The 20,244-nt window shown below is 50.1% G+C and overlaps 2 protein-coding genes across 8 annotated transcripts in view; one reads left to right on the top strand and one right to left on the bottom strand.

The window, feature by feature from the left end:
* LOC136383383 (probable 2-ketogluconate reductase) overlaps positions 1-6,964 on the bottom strand; it is a 48,795-nt gene extending 41,831 nt beyond the window's left edge. The window contains exon 1 of the mRNA XM_066353228.1: positions 6,149-6,964. The gene's annotated coding sequence lies outside the window, so the exon portion shown is untranslated. The remainder of the gene's footprint in view (positions 1-6,148) is intronic.
* A 94-nt stretch (positions 6,965-7,058) lies between these two features.
* Positions 7,059-20,244, top strand: part of SLC66A2 (solute carrier family 66 member 2) — a 29,531-nt gene continuing 16,345 nt past the window's right edge. For 3 of the 7 annotated variants that reach the window (XM_066353452.1, XM_066353458.1, XM_066353459.1), the window contains exons 1-4: positions 7,207-7,345; positions 7,442-7,759; positions 12,739-12,872; positions 17,620-17,673. In XM_066353452.1, coding sequence (XP_066209549.1) covers positions 7,557-7,759; positions 12,739-12,872; positions 17,620-17,673 — 391 coding nt within the window. In that variant the 5' untranslated portion in view covers positions 7,207-7,345; positions 7,442-7,556. The other 4 variants (XM_066353453.1, XM_066353456.1, XM_066353455.1 and 1 more) reach the window with 4 other exon arrangements.

Below are 20,244 nucleotides of genomic sequence, written 5' to 3' on the forward strand. Positions count from 1 at the left end.
ACTAAGCTGCCAGACCTCACACCATACCCAAACTAACCCCACAGGATCCTATACCTACACGTGAGCCCCAGGACCACACAAGTGCAGGGAGCATCCAGTCACCTGGGTCTCGTGAAGCCTGCTCACAGGAGCTGAGAGCCATTGATACACCTAGGAGTCATTAGCTGGGGTTGGCATCGTGGACTGTCACACAAAAATGTCACCAAGGCTATGATGGCAGGCCACAATTCCATGTTGCTTCTCATGATTTACATATGAAATCTCAAACTATGATGTAACTCTCCTCACACAAGTATTATCTCCCTAGAGGTGGGAACATGGGGCTGGGGGGAAGGTCAATCTAGAATTGGCATTTCTGTTTTTGTTGCGAAATCTTAGTTGTTCATTGATTGCTTTCTCATGTGTGCCTTGACTGTGGGCCTTCAGCAGACCAAGTAACCCCTTGCTCGAGCCAGCAACCTTGGGTCCAAGCTGGTGAGCTTTTTGCTCAAACCAGATGAGCCTGCGCTCAAGCTGGCGACCTCAGGGTCTGGAACCTGGGTCCAATGCTCTATCCACTGTGCCACCGCCTGGTCAGAATTGGCATTCCTGGGTTAAGACCACCACCTATGTCAGCAGCGGGTCAGCAGCCCTTTCGTTCAATCAGTGGCTTTTGTCTATCACGGAAATATAGGTTTAAGTACCAACTACATCTCAAACATTCTTTTTCACAAGACAGAGGAATCTGCCTTTGAATGGTGCTTCCGGGCCATTAGTTGTCCGGTCTGTATCAGGAGGGTGGGTGTGAGCCCAGCGGCAGGAGGGGGGGGGAATTGCGGGCAGTTCCCTGTTCCCCCCCCCCCCCGCAGGGCACTTGCACGATCCCACCCCCATCCCAACCCAGGAGGGGGTTGCGCACCCACAGAGCCCAGAGGCGGGGCGGGGTCCCCACTAACCACTTCTTGCAGCGTGCTCCCGGGGTCTTCGGGTTGCGGTGCATCTATGTGGACCTCGGGTGCGTCGGGTGGGACGGACGGTCCAGGTGCTCCAGGTGGATCCAGGTGGCTCTGGCTCTGGTGGGTCAGCGCTGCCATGACGCCATCTGGCTCCGGAAGCTGTAGCTGCGGACAGGGCTCGGACTGCAGAGTGAACCCCTGAGAGCCTGGACGTGCTGCTGCAGCCAGCAACTTAGGTGCGGGTGGCGCATTCTTGGGCGGGGCGGGGCTGTCCAACCCGGGAGACCAGAAGCTGCCGGGCAGATCCTGGGAGAAGGCCTGGGAGGTGAGGGCCAGGTGAGGGTGGCGGCTTCATCTTGAAGGTCATAGTCACCGGGCCAGGAGCAGGAGCTGGGGACCTCTGCAGACACAAGGCCTTTGGTGTGAAAAGTTGCGCAAGTCTGGTTTGCTTTTTTTCATCACGTTGGAGATGAAAGAGGTAGCCATGGATCCCGCACAATTTCCTCCTCCTCCTTCCTCATCATAAAATATACACAATGTAAAATTTACCATCATAATCATTTTTAGGTGCACAGCTCAGTGGTGTTAGGCACATTCACAGTGTTGGGTAGCCATCACCCCCATCCACCCAGAGAATGTTTTCATCTTCCCAAACTGAACCTCTGTCTCATTAAACTCACTCACCTCCCCTGGCCCCTGGCACCCACTATCTATTCTCATCATAATCCATCCATTTACATGACGTTGTCACTTCTCTAAGGGGGATCATGGAGGCCCTATAATCACCCTTCCCAAAGACTGTGTCTTCCTTGAATATCAGCCGAATCCATGGTCGACTTTAAAATTATGAATCCTGTGTTCTGTGACCAATTCTTGATTCCTCACCAACACTTGCATCTGGTTTCTGATTTTCCTGAAGATCTGGAAGGAAGCCCTCATCCCTCCTTCTGGTGCCCTTTAGGCTTGTCTGGACAGGAGCTCCTGGTCACTTTGTGAGTGGTGATGTCTTTTGCACCCCTGTTTGGTTCCCCTTTAAACTTGAAGCTCTGTGAGACAGGGCTGTATCTGTCTGAGTCACATCAATGTCCCAGGGGCCTTGCTGAGCCATAGCACATGGACACCTGGGTGCTGAATGCAGGAAACATGACAACACATGCAAAGATGCCCAACTGCATTAGTAATCAGAGAATGCAAATCAGTGCCACACTGAGATCCCAGTTCACACCCACAATGGACACAGTTAGACATAGACAATAACAAGCGTTGACAAATCATGAGCCTCACAATTGTGGTGGAATTGGGGAAACAGCAGCAAGTGTGGAAATAGCCTGCTGGTCCATAAAACCTCAACTCCACCTTTAGGTATCACAACCCAGGAGAAATGACTACATGTGTCTACACAGAGACATGTACACAAATGTTTACAGCAGCATTTTAAAAAAATTCTATTTTAATTTTCGGTTGAGAGGAAGAGAGAGAGAGAGAGAGAGACAGGAACATTGGTCTGTTCCTGTTGGTGCCCTGACCAGGGATCAAACTGGCAACCTCAGTGCTTTGGAGCGACACTCTAACCAACTGAGCTATCTGGCCAGGGCAACATTATTTTTTTAAAAGATTTTATTTATTGATTTTAGAGAGAGGAGAGAGAGAGAGAGAGGAAGGGGGGTGGCGGCATGGGAAGCATTAACTCGTAGTTGATTGGGCAACCCAGGGATTTCGAACTGGCAACCTCAGCATTCCAGGTTGACACTTGATCCACTGCGCCACCACAGGTCAGGTACAGCAGCATTATTAACAATAGTCAAAAGGTAGAAGCAGGCCTGACCTGTGGTGGCGCAGTGGATAAAGCGTCGACCTGGAACGTTGAGGTCGCCGGTTCAAAAACCCTGAGCTTGCCTGGTCAAGGCACATATGGGAGATGATGCTTCCTGCTCCTTCCTCCCCCTTCTCTCTCTCTCTCTCTCTCTCTCTCTCTCACTCTCTCGTCTCTAAAAATTAATAAAAGAAAAAATAAAAACAAACAAAAGGTAGAAGCAAATACCAAATGTCTAATAGATGATGAGTAAACAGAATGTGGCCTGTCACTACAATGGGGTATCACTCAGCCATAAAAGGAAGGAAGTTCTGATACTCACTGCAATCAATGTGGATAACCTTGAAGACATGCTGAGTGAAATAAACCAGTCAAAAAGGAATCAATGCTATATGATTCCACTTATATGAAGTACCTATAATCATCAAGTTCATACTGAAAGTAGATGGTGGGTGCTGGGGCTGGGGGAGAAGTGGTGAGTCAGTGTTGAATGGATGCTGAGTTTCAGTTTGGAAAGATGAAAACATTCTGGAGATGATGGTGATAAGGCTGCACAACTATGTGGATGTGCTTAATGCTACTGAATGTGCACTTGAAAATGGGTAAAGTGGTAAATCTGATGTTATGCATATTTTACTACAATATATACATATTTTAAAAGTACATCTTCCTAGCTAACCCTTCAAACCCTAAGCTAAGAATTCTAGGACCCATGATTCTCTCTCTCTCTCCTTTTGTTTTTTTCTGAAATGAGAAGCCGGGAGGCAGGCAGACAGACGCCTGCATTTGCCCGACTGGATCCACCCAGCATGCCCACCAGGGGGCAATGCTCTGCCTATCTGGGGCATTGCTCTGTTGTGACTGGAGCCATTCTAGTGCCTAAGGCAGAGGCCATTGGAGCCATCTTCAGCGCCAGGCCAACTTTGCTCCAATGGAGCCTTGGCTGTGGGAGGGGAAGAGAGAGACAGAGAAGGAGGAGGGGAGGGAGGGTGGAGAAGCAGATGGGTACTTCTCCTGTGTGTCCTGACCAGGAATCAAACCCAGGACTTCCACACACCAGGCCAATCTCCCTTTGTATTTTTAAACATCTTTCTCAACTGTAATCTCTATGGTCCAATGGGAACCTACTCAGAAATTCACCCTGAGAACCAATCTCTACTGAAGAAATAGGTTCTGTTACTCTACACCAAGCACCTGGATGAGTTTTCACCTACACTGTCAAGTTACAGTTCAAATTCTTAGTCCTGCATCTGTGGGAGGCAAATTCATTAATATGGAAGTGAGAATCACTCAACAGAAACCCATTTTCATAAGAGCATTAAATTTCAGGAACTAGATTCAAGGGGTGAATCCTCTAATGCAACTGACCTTGGAAGTCTACAATGTGAGAATAGTAAGGTGTGCCGTGAAGATGCAGAAAGTAGCCGATGATTCACTGGTGCAGGGCACAGACCAGGAAGGAAAAGTGTCTGAATAAGAAGTACACATTTATGGAAGCAAAGACACACATAACAAGAGCAGAAGCAAAACGTGAAACAAAAGTTTAGATTAGAAAATTAAAATTTGAATTTTGATACATGAGAACATCACAGTGTAACTAAATGGAGGGGGAAATTCTGTCCTGTGGAGCATAAATGCCAGCAGGAGTGCCCGATGCTGAATCCCACATGATGATATTTTTAAGGCCTTCAGTCTGAGATGCTGTTGATGTTCAGATGCATTGTTATGGCCAAGAAAGGGAGAAATGCTGTCATGTAGACTGTCCTGTTCAATTTTTACTTTACATTCGTTCAAAGACATCTTTTATAGTTACTGATGATGGTGATGGACACATGGGGCTCACTGTGCTTCCCACCTCTACTTTTTTTTTTTTTTTTAATTTACTCATTTTAGAGAGGAGAGAGAGAGAGAGCAGAGAGAGACAGGGGGAGGAGCTGGAAGCATCAACTCCCATATGTGCCTTGACCAGGTAAGCCCAGGGTTTCGAACCAGTGACCTCAGCATTTCCAGGTCAACGCTTTATCCACTGTACCACCACAGGTCAGGCACCACCTCTACTTTTGCATGTTTGCAAATTCTCACTTAAATCTTCTGTAAGAAGAAGCATTCTTTGGGGATATAGCTCTGGATATACAGACTTCAGTATAGAATTTTTTTGGCCCTGGCTGGTGGCTCAGTGGTAGAGCGTCAGCCGAGCATGTTTGTAAGTTCCTGGGTTCGATTCCTGGTCACAGCACACAGGAGAAGCGACCTTCTCCACCCCTCCACCCCTCCCTCTCACCCTTCTCTCTCTCTCTTTTTCTTCACCTTCCACATTCATGGCTCGATTGGTTCAAGCAAGTTGGCCCTGGGCACTGGGGATGGCTCCTTGGCCTCTGCCCCAGGCGCTGGAGTGGCTCTGGTCACAACAGAGCGACCTCCTGGAGGGGCAGAGCATCGCCCCCTGGTAGGCAGAGCATCGCCCCCTGGTGGGCGTGCCGGGTGGATCCCGGTCGGGCGCACGCGGGAGTCTGTCTGACTGTCTCTCCCCGTTTCCAGCTTCAGAAAAATACAAAAACAAAACAACAACAACAAAAAAACAGTGGCTCTCAAATTTGGCTACCTGGAGATTGCCAAGGCTGCCCACACTTAAGTGGACTCTGGAGGTGCTCTCTGGGTGGGTGCCCCCCACACCCTGATGGACCCAGAGTAGAAGGTGGCTGTGGGCTGTCCACTGATTTGCCTGTATGTGCCAGAAAAACAGGGCTGGCAGCAGTGATCCAGATGCTCCAGAATGGACCATTCTAGAGGTTTTACAGGTGGCTAAGCAGGAACACCTGTTTCTCTTCAGCCCTGTCTGGTTTCCTTCTCTTTGTTGCGCTTTTGACTCCTTATTCATGCCCGATGCTGCGTTCTCTCCCGTGGACACTGAATTGTGATAATCCAGATATACCTGACAACTGCCTCAGAGGAGTGAGAGCAACCCCGTGTTCTTTCCATCCTCAGCGCCCGTGGCCAATTTTGCTCCAATGGAGCCTGGGCTGCAGGGGGGGAAGAGAGAGACAGAGAAGGGGGGGGGGGAGGGAGGGAGGGAGAAGCAGATTGGCGCTTCTCCTGTGTGCCCTGGCCGCGAATCGAACCCGGGACTTCCACACGCTGGGCCAAAAAACCGGGCCAATCTCCCTTTGTATTTTTAAACATCTTTCTCAACTGTAATCTCTATGGTCCAATGGGAACCTACTCAGAAATTCACCCTGAGAACCAATCTCTACTGAAGAAATAGGATCTGTTACTCTACACCAGGCTCGCTGGGGAGATGCTCTTAGCCAGGTGTAACTGTTACGATCTCCCACAAAACCTACCAGGTAGGAAACAAGTAGCCAGACCTGGGGTGGAGGGGAAGCTGAGGCCGCACTCTTACCTGCCAGGCCTTCCTTTTTGGAGTACTTCGGCTCGGCTGTGGTTGAGTGAAGCCCTGAGGAAGACTCCTCCGCAGACAGAGTCCTGGGGGCCCTGACCCCCACCTGCACCGTAACCAGGTCTGGCTTCACGCAGGGTCCTCCCTGTCCCGCCCACGTGGGCCGCGCGCACTCCCAGCTGCCGCAGCACCTGCGTCCTGGGCCTTGGGGCTCACCGCGGGCGGGCACGACTCAGGAATTCATATTTTCTTTCCTCGTCCAGGACCCCCTCTTGATCCCCTGAACAGAACCGTGTGTCTTGAGCTGGAGCAGTTAACAGCGTATCTGAAACGCGCGTCCCAGGCCCGGGTACTTGTAGCGGGGACTCTGAAGACCGCCGGCGGCGGTGGCTGCGGGCTGCGGCGGGCTTTGTTCCCAAAGGAGCCGCCGGTGCCATCCGGTTAAGCCCCCGAACTTCTGAATCCTACTCCGGGGTGTCGCCTGGGTCAGGATGGGGCCCCGACTCCGCCAGACAATGACCGCGCGGGAGAAACCCTGGAGTTTCTGGGGTTCACTTCCCACGAGGGGTGACGTACCCTCGCCCACACGCCTTCGTCCCCACTAGAGGGGTCTCCAGGCCACGCATTGACCGCGGGGCAGCGAAAGGACTTGGTCCTCCGCTCCCGGTGGCCAAACGCCGAGACTACAAGGCCCTCACCGGGACAGGTGGAGACGGTCCAACCCGGTACCTGGCTTCGAAGGAGTGGCCCCGCCAGGCGGGCATCTCCTACCACGGGCCCGACGGGCGGAAGAGCAGTGTCCGCCCCACCTCTCTCCGCTCCGCCTCCAACTCCCCGCACCCGGCGCGCGCTCTAGGACCCGCCGGCGCCCGTCCCGCCCGCTGTGGGCGGGGCCCTGCGTTGTGACGTCAAGGGAGGCGGGGCTCCGGGCTCGGACGGGCAGACTGACGGACGCGGGCGGGACAGGCGGAGCCGGTAAGGCGGGTGAGGACCCGGGCGCGATCCGCAGTGCGCGTAGGCGCGGGGCGGACGCCATTGGATCGGCCTCCGGGACCGAACCTCTGCCGGGACCGAGCTCTCCCCGGACCGAGTCCCCCACCTTCCCTGCGGTGCGTGCGTGCCTTGTCCACCAGCGATGCGGGTGCGCGCGCCCAGAGCGCCCTGATCGCGCGTGTCCGAGGAGGGGGTGGCGCCGCAGCGGTGAGACCCCGCGTTCCCCCCGGGTGCCCCTGAGGAGCGCCGCCTTCCTCTACTGGAGGCCCGGTCTCCAGGTCTTTACCTCTTCTTTCTTGCCAGGTTCCGGTGGCGGCCATGTGAGACTGACAGTCCGCGGTCCCAGGAGCCCGTGGGAGCAGAGGGGACTCAGCCAGGTGGACGTCAGCCTGCTGGCAGGACGGCGCAGGTGTTTGCAATGGACGCACAAGGCTTGGATTGGCTTTTGGTGCCGCTGCACCAGCTGGTTTCCTGGGGGGCAGCTGGGGCCATGGTCTTCGGAGGGGTGGTGCCGTACATCCCGCAGTACAGAGACATCCGGAGGACTCAGAACGCCGAGGGCTTCTCCACCTACGTGTGTTTGGTGCTCCTGGTGGCCAATATTTTACGGATACTCTTCTGGTAAGTCAGGGTTCTCTTATAGAGAGGGTGCTCCTAGAGAGATGGCTTTCTCCTTTTGGGATTTCCGAGTGAGGCCAGGAGGGTGGAGAGGTGTTGTACTTCCTGAAAAGGGGCTGTTGAAATGGATGAGTTATTTGCTGGGGAGAGTGATGGATTAGAGTGGAGGATCTCACTCCTGATCTCAGGTCTTGGTCTTTATTCACTGTCACTCAGGCACTTATCAGATGCTTGTCCAGGTCGTAGCCCTAGGAGGGGGCCCTGACCTCAGGGAATGTGCATGGGGATCAGCGGGGAGAAAACAACTGAGTAAGGGATACGCATTACAAAAACAAGTTCCCAGTAGGAAGAACATTCCTCTGGCCAGTGAAGCCCCTTAGGAGGAGGCATCTGAGCCTGTCAGGGAGCAGGGCTCAGCGGTCTGCTGGGGCAGGGTCTCCACCTTCAGCATCCTCTGTTGTGTGTGGGCTTTTGTTTATTTTTGAATAGGAAGTCAACTTTCTGGATAATACTTAAGAGACTATATTTTCTTGCTCTGCCCAGCCCAACTTCCTCTTTTTATCATTTGCATTCGGGTAAGGAACTTGAAATTCATTTAAACAGTTGCTGAAGCCAGACATTGGGAGAGTGAATGTTCAGAGAAAATGGAAGAGCTCTTGTAGCCTCATTTGAAGCACCCCCCCCCCCAATCTAGAGCTTTCCTTCCTTCTGGGTGGTCCCTGGCCCCTCTGTCAGTGGGAAGGTTGCTCAGGGGAAGCCCTAGTGTCCAGGCCAGGACAAGGACTTCAGGCTCCTTTTGACTTTTGGTCACTGAGTAATCATGCTTTTTTGCTAATTGACTTTAAGACAGTCTTATTGTGGTATGATTTTCATTGAAGAAAACCATGCATTCTAAATGTACAGTTTGATGAGTTGTGATGAAGCCCCCCGCCCCTGCCAATAAATGCCATCACAGTTGAGATATGAATTTCCTGAGCACAGAAGTTCTGTCTGCTCTGTGCACCTGTCCAGCCCAGGCCCAGTCCACCCTGATTCACCTTCCCTGGGCATTACTTTTGTTGCTGTCTGGAGTTTTTAAAAGGTGAGCTGGTGAGTGAGTCAGTCTTATCTTGAGTCTGTCACATGGGGAGCCTTCTTCTCAGGGAGAGGTCAGCAGGGGCTAATTTTTGTTTAGCACAAGTTGAAAAACAGCATTTTGAAGATAACTTCTTTCCCTTTAGGATGAGAGGCCTCTGAGATGAACGAACACCTTGCTTCACTCTTCTAAAATGGCCTTAAGTCTAAGATTGAACAGAAGCAGGTTGAAATGTAGTTGCTCAACACTGCTGTTGACTATGACCACACTCGACAGGGTACTGGGAGCCCCACCCAGGCACTGTCTGGGGGGCGGGGAGGTTAGGGGGCAACGTGCTCTTTATCGTGGAATAAGTTTTCTTCAACAGTGGAGGGAATACCAGGGTTGGATTACCTTATGGGAAAATAGTTCCATTTAGAGGTCTTTTCCCTTCAGAATCTTATTCAAAACTGCAGAAAGAAAGGAGAATAACATCTACATATCAGTATTTGGTTTGGAGGACTCACAAATTAAACCAGATTCTTGAATGTTGTCTCACCAGTGCCTCTGGATTTAACTGGCATCTGATGTGGTTGGACCCCATATTTTCTCTTCACCGCAGTGCCTGAGCCTTTGAGAAAGCCTTGAGCAGCAGAGGGAGGCCTTTGTGGGATTCTAACCTTGGTCCATTGGCAAGTCTATTTCTGCACATCCAATTGTTTCTCCCCCAGAGAGTCAGCATCCTGAACTATCCTGGGTCACTTTAGGGGTTCAGTGCCTCCCATATAAGTAGACAGGGCTGCCTGCAGCCAGCATTCCAGAAGGCTGCAGAAATATATGGGATGTTGGAAGGGCAGGCAGAGAGGCACTGGTTCCTCCTTGAGATGTTCTGGCCGAGGGATGCACTTCCCTGCATTTCACTGAAGCAGAAGGGCAGGTCTCTGTTTACAACTTGCCCTAATGTACACTTCTCTGCCCACCCGTTCTCGAGATCCCACGGCTGTGAGGGCAAAAGCAGAAGCTCTCTTATATTTGTCTCTCACTCCCATGTCCCACCCCAAGCTTCGTGGATTAGCAGTCCATTTGATTTAATAGGTTCTAGAGTTTCCCACATGCCAGACGCTGGTCTAGATTCTGCAGTTTGTATTGTAGTGGAAGAACTGTGTGGAAGGCACTATACACACATGGGTTGTGGGTAGTGGGGAGGGAGAGCACAGGTCAGTGGCCGTGGCAGGCTCCATGGGAAGCAGAAGTGGGTTCCACACCAGAATGGTGCTGTAGTTAGGAACACTGGAGAGTACATTTCCCAAAATTGGCTGGAACCACCGTTCTCAGAGCTCCAGTCCACCTGGGAAGTCCCGTGAGAGATCTGTAGTGCCAGGATGTGAGTGGCTTAGCGGGAGAGGCTGAGCAAATTTAAGTTTCTGAAACTTGGGGAATTCCTGTGACCTTATTTCTTACCATCCACTCAGCAGATCATACTCCTTAAAATGCTGATGTACAGGATTTGGCCTTTGTGGTATTAAATTTTATTTTATTTTATTTTTTACAGAGACAGAGAGTGAATCAGAGAGAGGGATAGATAGGGACAGACAGGAACGGAGAGAGATGAGAAGCATCAATTATTAGTTTTTCTTTTTTTTTTTTTTTTTTGTATTTTTCTGAAGCTGGAAACGGGGAGGCAGTCAGACTCTGGCATGCGCCCAACCGGGATCCACCCGGCGCGCCCAACCGGGATCCACCCGGCATGCCCACCAGGGGGCGATGCTCTGCCCATCAGGGCATCGCTCACCAGAGCCACTCTAGCGCCTGGGGCAGAGGCCAGGGAGCCATCCCCAGCGCCCGGGCCATCTTTTGCTCCAATGGAGCCTTGGCTGTGGGAGGGGAAGAGAGAGACAGAGAGGAAGGAGAGGGGGAGGGGTGGAGAAGCAGATGGGCGCTTCTCCTGTGTGCCCTGGCCGGGAATCGAACCTGGGACTTCTGCATGCCAGGCCGACGCTCCACCACTGAGCCAACCGGCCAGGGCCAATCATTAGTTTTTCATTGCGCGTTGCAACACCTTAGTTGTTCATTGATTGCTTTGTCATATGTGCCTTGACCGCAGGCCTTCAGCAGACCGAGTAACCCCTAGCTGGAGCCAGCGACCTTGGGTTCAAGCTGGTGGGCTTTTGCTCAAACCAGATGAGCCCGCGCTCAAGTTGGCAACCTTGGGGTCTCGAACCTAGGTCCTCTGCATCCCAGTCCGACACTCTATCCACTGCGCCACCGCCTGGTCAGGCTGGCCTTTGTGGTATTAGAAGTCAGGACAAAGGCTAAGTGATACCTAATATTTGTAGGCTTGTGATTTTGTACAGACAAAGGGAAGGGAGGAGGCCAGGGTGCATTGGTGGTGCTGCAGAGCTCCATACATTCATGGAAATAGTACTCAAGCCCCATTCCCATTGGAAGAAAACACTATCACAGATGCAATAACATTGTATTGGAAATGCAGCAACGTTGTATTGGAGGTCTGATAACACTATATTGAAGATTTAGTAACATTGTATGCAGCAACATTGTGTCAGAGATGTACACACCTGAGGCTAAACAGAGATGTAGATTCTCTTCCACTTGAGATTTTTTTCTGTTACTTTGAAAAGTAGAGAAGGTGTTCCCTGTAGAAACCTTTGCTTGGATTTGGTAGAACATTGCACATCCTCTGCAGTGTGTATTTCCCTAGGGGCTAGACAAATGTAGGCTGCAACCAGGGGAGAACCCAGTTCAACTGGCTTCTCTGAGCGGCAGGTCCCGCAATTGTCTGGCGGGCTGTCCCATCGTCTGTAATAGAAGAGGCTGTGCCAATCCACATTCTCGGGCAGGAGAGGAAGAAGTGCTGTCCTGACATCCCTGCCAGCACAGACTATTTAAGGAAGAAACAGCACTTAAAGGAAGAAAGAGTTAAACTAATTTCATAAGTAAAAAAATGGTATCTTTCTATTTTATTTAGCTTTCAAAAATTATTAATGGCATTGAACTTCATTTCATATTTATTTTATCCCTCGTGTACTGTTTGTGAAAAGTTGTGCTTTTTGAAATTTTGTGTCTTGTTCAGCTAGCCTGCATCCTAAAATCACTAAGCACTTACTCGTGCTCCCTGTCACTCATGCTAAGTGGTCTCATTTATACTGTGAAAAGTAAGTTCTTCTAGATTTGATCCTTGTGTTGTGTAAGAAGCACAAACTTGATATTTTCCCCACAATTTCTCTACTTATTGTTTCTGTTGAACATTTTTAAAAAACAAGCGGCTTTTTTTCACACCATCGCCCAAATTGCATGTTGTCAGATTTACAGTTGGGAATGAGCTTGGTGGGAGGGGTCCCTAATCTGACTCATTTTATTGTGATGCCGGCTGCTCAGCCTGACATGGAACCTTAACTGCTGTCAAGTTTCCTTCACCTATGGGGGAGCTGCCTCCTAGATCAACTAGCAGCGGGGACCAGTTCTTAGAAATGACTGGGAATCTCCTCAAACAGCCTTAGGGTTCAAACCTGCCCTTTATAGAAGAGCCAGAGGACCTGTGGGCTGTGGGTGTGGGAGACAGTCTCTGTTAGAGAAAGCCTGGGGCACCCCCTCTCCCCACAGCACCTTCTCCTCACACAGGCTGGGCTCACCAGCTTTTACTTATCCCAGGGTATCAGTGGAGTAGGGCATTTGGGGAAGCCCCGCAGTGATTCTGGAGCCCCTGCCGGGTGGTCTGAAGGCACCATCCTGTCCTGCTATCCTGGATGCCCTGGGCCCCTCTGCACCCAGCTCTGAGCCTGGCAGTCACCGTCCATGGTAGATATGGTGGATGTGGCTGTCTGGCCCTGGTGGGACCTGGGGGGGGGCAGGGAGCACAAACAAGGTCCCCTGGTGTGGGGCAGCGCCTGATGCGTGTGCCCACCCCCAGGTTTGGAAGGCGGTTCGAGTCCCCACTGCTTTGGCAGAGCATCGTCATGACGGCCACCATGCTGCTGATGCTGAAGCTGTGCACCGATGTCCGCGCTGCCAACGAGCTCAGCATCCGCCGCCGCTGCTTTGCAGGTGGGTGTCCAGAGATGTGGGATAAAGCTGCTAAAACAGCAAAGCTTGCCTTGTGTCTGTGGGTAGAATGAGCGCCCCTTTGGCCCTATGTCATCTGAGCTGCTTGTGTCACCACATGGCGCTGTTATCTGCAACTGATGGTGGTGGTTTCAGTATTTAACACAGCTGTAGACATTTTGAATGGGCAGGTGGCACGTTCCTGTTGGGCTCCTTTCTGGCTGACCAGGTCGGAGGATGTTTGTGAGAAGGCTGTTTTATCTCTGACCTTTGTGAGGCTGCTACATAAACCATTTCTCTGTGGCTAAGTTAACTGGTACTTTCTCGTATGCCTTGTAGAAAATACTCCCAAAACCCTGATTTTGTGGGTGCAGGTGAATTGCCACCTGGTTCATGTGTTGGGCAGCAGGAACTACAGGATAAGCCCATGTGCTGCTGGGCTTTATCCAGCTCACGGAATAGAAGATGCTTCTTCCTGTTTTTGTCTTCTTTGAGAAGGCTTTCTGAGCTGTCAGGCTGGTGGGCTTCTTTCTGTGTGTGTGTGTGTGTGTGTGTGTGTGTGTGTGTGTGTGTGTGTGTGCACGTGTGTGAGAGAGAGAGAGAGGAAGAGAGATGAGAAGAATCAACTCAGAGTTGTGACACTTTAGTTGTTTACTGATTGCTTCTCATATGTGCTTTGACTGGGGATCGCCAGCCAAGCCAGTGACCCCTTGCTCAAACCAGTGATCTTGGGCTCAAGTTAGTGAGCCTGTGCTCAAGTGGGAGGACCCTACTTTCAAGCCAGAGACCCCGGGGTTTCAAACTTGGGACCTCAGTGTCCCAGGCTGACACTCTATCCACTGCGCCACCACCGGTCAGACTGATGGGCTTCTTGTACTTAGGAGGGTTAACACCTTACTTCTGGTTTCCTTCTAATGACAAAATGTACAACAGCTCTTACTTTGATTTTGTCTGTAATTGTGTGTGTGTTTCATCTCAGGTGTGGCTTGGAGAAGTGTTTTCTCAGAATGTGTTTAGTTGGAATGTCTGTGGACTTGAGGTCTGATGATCATCTTTCCCTGTGAGTGGCTTCTCCCCCTTGGGTAGCTCCTGTTTTTTGAGTGAAAGGAATGTATGCTCATTTCAGTCTTTGTGGAAAGTAGGTCAGCCCCCAGCTTGCTCTGACATGTGGCCTCGACCAATCAGTGTTACTTAAACTATGAAGGTGACCACCCTGTCCCTGGCACGTTTTGTTCTTTCTCCCTGTTGATGCCATTTTTTCCTCTGTGGATCTGTCCTGTCTCCCTGCTGTGACTCGGGAAGTCACACTGGAGCTGATGCTCATTGTATGGCTGCTCTTGCCTAGAAAGTAGGGCTGTGTGAACAGGACCCATTATGGAGAGAAGTGCTAGACTCCACGTTTGTCTTGCACAATGGCTTTCTGCTCCCACAGCATCTCCTCTGCCCTTCTCTCTGTGGTCTGTGTCCCTGGGAACCTCACCTTTCCTTTGGCACCGACCTCCTGGCTGACTGCAGAGGGGCAGTGCTGGTGTCTCAGTGCCACCATCCTCACCCAGGAGAGAGGAGAGGCCATGGTGCCTGGGTGCTGTGTGCCTCTGAAACCTGAAAGCAGGTTTGTGACCTTGTTTGAAGGAGTGTGATGTTGTAGTGTGCCAGACAGAGCAGGTGTGGGAGCCTAGGCCATTGGCCTCTAAAGTTTAACATGTGACATTGCCTCTTCTGCCTTGTGCTCCCCTCCCCTCAGGTTTTGCCAACAGGTCTTTTTCCCCCCTATTGATTAATTTGAGAGAGAGAAGGAAGGATTTGTTTGTTGTTCCTCTTAGTTGTGCATTCACTGGTTGCTTCCAGTATGTGCCCTGAGGGGGGGCAGGGTTGTCAAACCTGCAACCTTGTCATTTGGGGACAACATTCTAACCAACTGCACTCACCGGCCAGGGCACCAGAGGGCCTTCACGTTGGTGCAGGTGAGGGCAGTGGGCACCATGAGCAGGACGATGTGCCTCCTCGGGGGGCCTCTTTCAAAAGGGTTCTTGATGAAGTGAGCGGGTTGGTGGACATCTAATCATTTTTCTTGATTTCCATTGTTCTATGAAAATTCTTCCAAAAAGAGTATTTCTATTCTGTTAACTGGGCTTCAGTTAAAAAGTGAATCTCAGTTTTCAGGGGCAAGGCTGGAATCTGAACTTAAACATGTGAGCTCCTCTGTTGAGCAGATGGGAACCTGGGATGTGTCACCTTGTGTGGCAAAGGGGCTTTACAGATGTGATTAAGGTTGGGCCCTGTAGTGGAGTTGTCCTTGATTGTCGGGTGGGCCTGGTATCATCACAGGGCCCTTAGAATGGAAGAATAAGAAAGGGGACACCAGGTTGGTGATGGACAGACAGACTGACAGAGGACTCAACTCTTGCTGCCTTTGAAGGTAGTGGAGGGGGGCGTTCTCAACAGGAATGGCTTTCCTGTTTCAGCCAGCAAAGACACAGGGACCCAGTCCTCCAGCCACAAGGAACCAAATTTAGACAACAAGTTGAGTGAGTGCATCTGGGTCCTCACGAGTCTGCAGTTTGGGCAGAGCTTGGCTGGAATGGCTGTGACATCTCTTTTTCCTGCTCAAATGTCTGGAGTTGGTGCTGGCGGTGAGCTGGGACCTCAGTGGGTTCTCTGCTGGAATGTCCACATGTGGCTTCTTCATGTGGCCTGGGCATCCTCACAACCACAACATGGCCCAGGTTTCAAAAGGAGTGTTTGGGAGAACTGGGTGGAGTCTATGTGTTTTGTGGGTTTTTTTGTTTTGTTTTGTTTTTTTGTATTTTTCTGAAGTTGGAAACGGGGAGGCAGTCAGACAGACTCCTGCATGCGCCCGACCGGGATCCACCCGGCATGCCCACCAGGGGGCGATGCTCTGCCCATCTGGGGCACCGCTCTGTTGTACCCAGAGCCATTCTAGCGCCTGAGGCAGAGGCCACAGAGCCATCCTCAGCGCCCAGGCCAACTTTGCTCCAGTGGAGCCTTGGCTGTGGGAGGGGAAGAGAGAGACAGAGAGGAAGGAGAGGGGGAGGGGTGGAGAAGCAGATGGGCACTTCTCCTGTGTGCCCTGGCTGGGAATCGAACCCGGGACTCCTGCACACCAGGCCGACGCTCTACCACTGAGCCAACCGACGCTCTACCCTGAGGCCAGGGCTAGTCTATGTGTTTTTGAAGATCTTGTCTTGGATATGATACAGTGTTGCTTCTGTAGGGGCATGGCCATAGGCCTTCCACAATGGGGGACATAGACACCGGTCTTGGGGAGTGACGGGGTTGGAGGAGAATGTGGGTCTGGCTTGCAGTGAGTTCGTTGCAGATTTGTGGAAGAATGTCATTGTTGAAAACATTTCCAATATCTGTCTCCTCCAGTCTGTCCTACACAAGAGGTTTTTCTGAAACACAGGTCTGATCGTGTTGCTTTCCAGCCAAGAAACCTTAGGTAGCTTGATGCTGTGCAGGGAGGGGTCCAATGTGGGCTGTGCCTCTTCCCTCCCTGCACCACATGCCCCTTGCAGGCCTGCATTGTACACCCTGTTGTTCAGCACACGCAGAGCACTATGACGGCTTTGGTTGGTCTGGCCTGGGCACGGGAAGGGAAACGCTTGCTTGCGTCTCAACTGCAACACCACGGCACTAAACTGAGTTCTCTCCTGCATCCTTCCGTCCTCTCCACTCCCTCCGCATCCCCACCCTGCCCTCCTCCCTTCCCTCTCCCTCATTTGAGACCTTGATCTTTGGACAAGGTGCCAGTGAATAGTGAAATTGGTCTAAATAAATAAATAAAACAGAAGCAAAAAGCTGAGAAAATCGGCATGACTCTGGGTAGTCAGAGCCCAGAAGATCTAGGGGGTGGTGCTGGGGAGGGAGGCAGATGAGGAGAGGGAGGCAGGTGAACAGCTGGGTGGTGCTGTGACCCCCTCCACTGCTGTTCCCAGTCCTGACAGCTGGTCTGGTATTTGCTTTTAGCTGTTTACTTGCCAGTTTCCATTTTTAGGTGAGTCTCCTTGGCAGGATGGTGGGGGGAAGATGATACAACCTTTTACCTCACCTCTGCTTTGTGGTCACGGTGACTGATTGGAGTCTCATTCTTCTGTTTAACCACCTTCCACTTGCAGGAACCCTACCCTCAGGCTCTCCTTGGAAGCTGTGTCTTCCAGGGGTTGGGCTGCTGTCCTGGGCAGTTCACAGTGGGGGGAGGGGGTTTCAGGTGTGAGTGGGCTGCTGGCAGGGGTGGGGGAGGGCAGGGAGCAAGGTGCCTCAGAGTGGAATCATCTCTCCTCTGTTAGGTGCTGCTGGGCTGGGTCACCTTGGTGAGATGTAGCATAGTCTCTGAGCTTCTCCCTTCATGTGTGGAACCAGCTCTTAGGTGTCCTTGGGGCTGCACCACAGCCTGCCGTGTGCACGGGTGAGGTGGGGAGCAGAACCATATGCTGCCCCTGACCTCAGCTGTCCAATGGAAATATGGTGACTTTTCATTTTGATCCCAAATTTTCTCCCCCCTGTGCTAAGCACTTATTTTTGAAGAACGCAGGTTCAGAGAAAAATAGTTCAAGGTGGATTTCCTAATGCACAAAAACCAAAATCTGTGGTCTTTCCATTCCAATGTTTGTTTGTTTGTTTTAAAGAAATGCGAAAAGGGCTGAGAGACACAGTTGTTCATCTGTGTTAAAACCCGTCTGTTTTGTCTTTTCTTCCTTTCTGTTTCTCTCTCTCTTTTTAAATGTAGCTGCAGATAATAAGGACGAGGAAATCAAAGTCCCCCCAAGGCGGTTGTATTTGGGTATGTACCACCTGCATGAGGCTGCTCCCTTGAAGTCTGTCATCTCATGGCAGCTTTGTCCTGTCATCACTGTCACCTGTGCTTGCATCTTGACCATGCATGTGATGCATTTAGCGAAGTGTGCCCACGACTCCTGCAAACTAACCAGCCCATACATAGCTGCTGCTTTCAAGCATGAAATAGTTCCTAGAAGCCTGCCCATTTTCTGTGTGTGGGTCTGTGAGAGAGAAAAGGAAGAAAAGAAGAAAAGAAAGAAAAAGGAAATGATCAGAGTATAAGTTTGGGAATTCTTTTGTTAAATTTATTCTAGTGTGTTTTATTCTGTTGGATGTGATGGTAAATGGGTTTGTTTCTTTAGCTTCATTTTGGATTGTTCATTGCTACTTTGTAGAAATAAAATTGATTTCTGCAGATTGATCTTGTATCCTGCAGCTTGATAAAATCATTAGGTCTCATATCTTTTAAGTGGATATTTGAGGATGTTCTATCTATAAAACGTACAAGATCTTCAAATAATTTTACTTCTTCATTTCCAGTAAGGGTGCTTTTTTGTTTCTTCTTCTTGCATTATTACCCTGGCTAGACGTGATCTAGGTGGGTTACACTGGCCTTGCTCCTGATCTTAGTAAGAAGACATTTAGTCTTTCTCCATTGAGTATGGTTGATTTTACATAGATGCCCTATACTGGGTTGAGCAAGCTTCATCCATTTTGAATTTGTTGAGTGTTTTTACCGTAAAAGGATGCTGAAGTTTGTCAAATACTTTTTCTGTGTCTGTTGAGATGACCATGTGGTTTTTATCTTTTCTTCCATCATTATATTGTATTATATTGATTAAAATTTTTTAAAATTTATTTATTGATTTGAGAGAAAGAGAAATACCGATTTGTTGTTCCACTTATTTATGCATTTATTGGTTGATTCTTGTATGTGCCCGGACTGTGCTGAGGTCACTGGTTTGAAACCTGAACTTGCCCAGTCAAGGTACATATGAGAAGCAAACTGATGCTGCTTGTTCCTCTTCCCCTCATCCTTTCTCTCTCGCCACTCTCTGAAATCAATAAATAAAATAATTCTTTTAAAAAAAAGAAATATGACATACATTGTTTAAATTTAAGGTGTACATTTTAATTTTACACCTTTATGTGTTGTGCCTGATTGCCATGGTAGCAATAATTAGCACCTCTATCACATTATATTATTATTTCTTTTTAGTGATTGGAATAAGTAATTTTAGTCCCTAAGGAAGACTGATAATTATAACATAATATTGTTGTCTGTGTTTACTGGGCTGTCTGTGATATATCTAGGGCTTGTTTACTATTCGCTGCAAGTTTACCCATTCTTTAAGTGTTTGGTGGACTTGCCCAGGGAAGCCATCTGGGCCTGGGCCTTTTTCTTTGGGAGATGTCTACATTACTGATGCCGGCTCTCTGCTTATGTCTACTCAGTTTTTCAATTTCTTCCTGGGTTAGTTTTTATAGTTTTTTTTTCTTTCCCTAAGTCATCTAAGTTGTTGGGTTACAATGATTCTTAGAGTTCCCTTATAATTTTTTTTTATTTTTGTAAGTTTGGTCATGGTGGTTCTTCTTTCATTTCTGACTGTAGTCATTTGAGTCTCCACTTTTTCTCCTCCTCCTTTTGGTCCTTCTAGGTACACATGTGTTCAGTTTACTGATGTTTATTCAAATAACCAACTTTGGTGTTGTTGACTTACTCTGTTGTTTTTCTGTTCTGACTCTGTGCTGATGGCACTCAAGGACTTAGTGTCTATTTGCTAAAAGCAGGGACTTGCACTCTTCACCACACTGAACGTCCCAGCCAGAGTGGCCGACAGGTCACTGCCCTGACCACAGCAGGTGTTGTGTTACCTCCTAACATAAGGAAGGTTCTGGTCAGACCCTTCCTTGCGTTTCTTTGTTTTCAAGGGACAGTTCCCTGACCAGGCTCCCAGGGATCAAGTCCTGGGTCCCTGGGCTGCATTCCCAGGGCCTCCTGCCAGGGGGGTGTCCTGGCGACCCCTCTAGCTCCCGCCTTTGAGAGGTTACTCTTACTGTTTATGATTAATCCCAGTTTCTGGAAAGCACTTTCAAAGTGCTTTCTATGTTTAATGTTGGCAGCAAGGATGCAGGGCTTCCCACTCACACAATGGATAGACGTTTGTCCTTACCCCGTCTGGTTGGCCTGCAGGTGGGTCCTGGCACCTTGTAATGGTCCTGCCTGGTGTAGCCACTGCCTGGCCCGGGATGCAGTCCCTTCCCCTGGGAGGAGGTGCAGTTACAGATGGTGAGGCGAGGATGGTGACCAGGACAGAGTCTGGGGACCGCCAGGTGGGAGGGTGACCCACATGGCTAAGGCCACATGGAGGGAGGGGCTGGCATTGGTGGGTCCCTGGGCCTCACTAGGTTTGGCTATATTCTCCATAAACTGGTGCTGATGTAGTTACCCTGCTATGGGACAGAGAGAGTTGGTGACCATCTCATCCCAACGAAATGTAACTATTACTGATAGGGCTGCAGCTGGTAGAGTCCACCTGTGGGTGGGAAAGAGACCTAGGCAGCCCCGTCACAT

The sequence above is a fragment of the Saccopteryx leptura genome, chromosome 11, assembly GCF_036850995.1.
Source record: "Saccopteryx leptura isolate mSacLep1 chromosome 11, mSacLep1_pri_phased_curated, whole genome shotgun sequence".
In the NCBI taxonomy this organism is placed as follows: domain Eukaryota; kingdom Metazoa; phylum Chordata; class Mammalia; order Chiroptera; family Emballonuridae; genus Saccopteryx; species Saccopteryx leptura.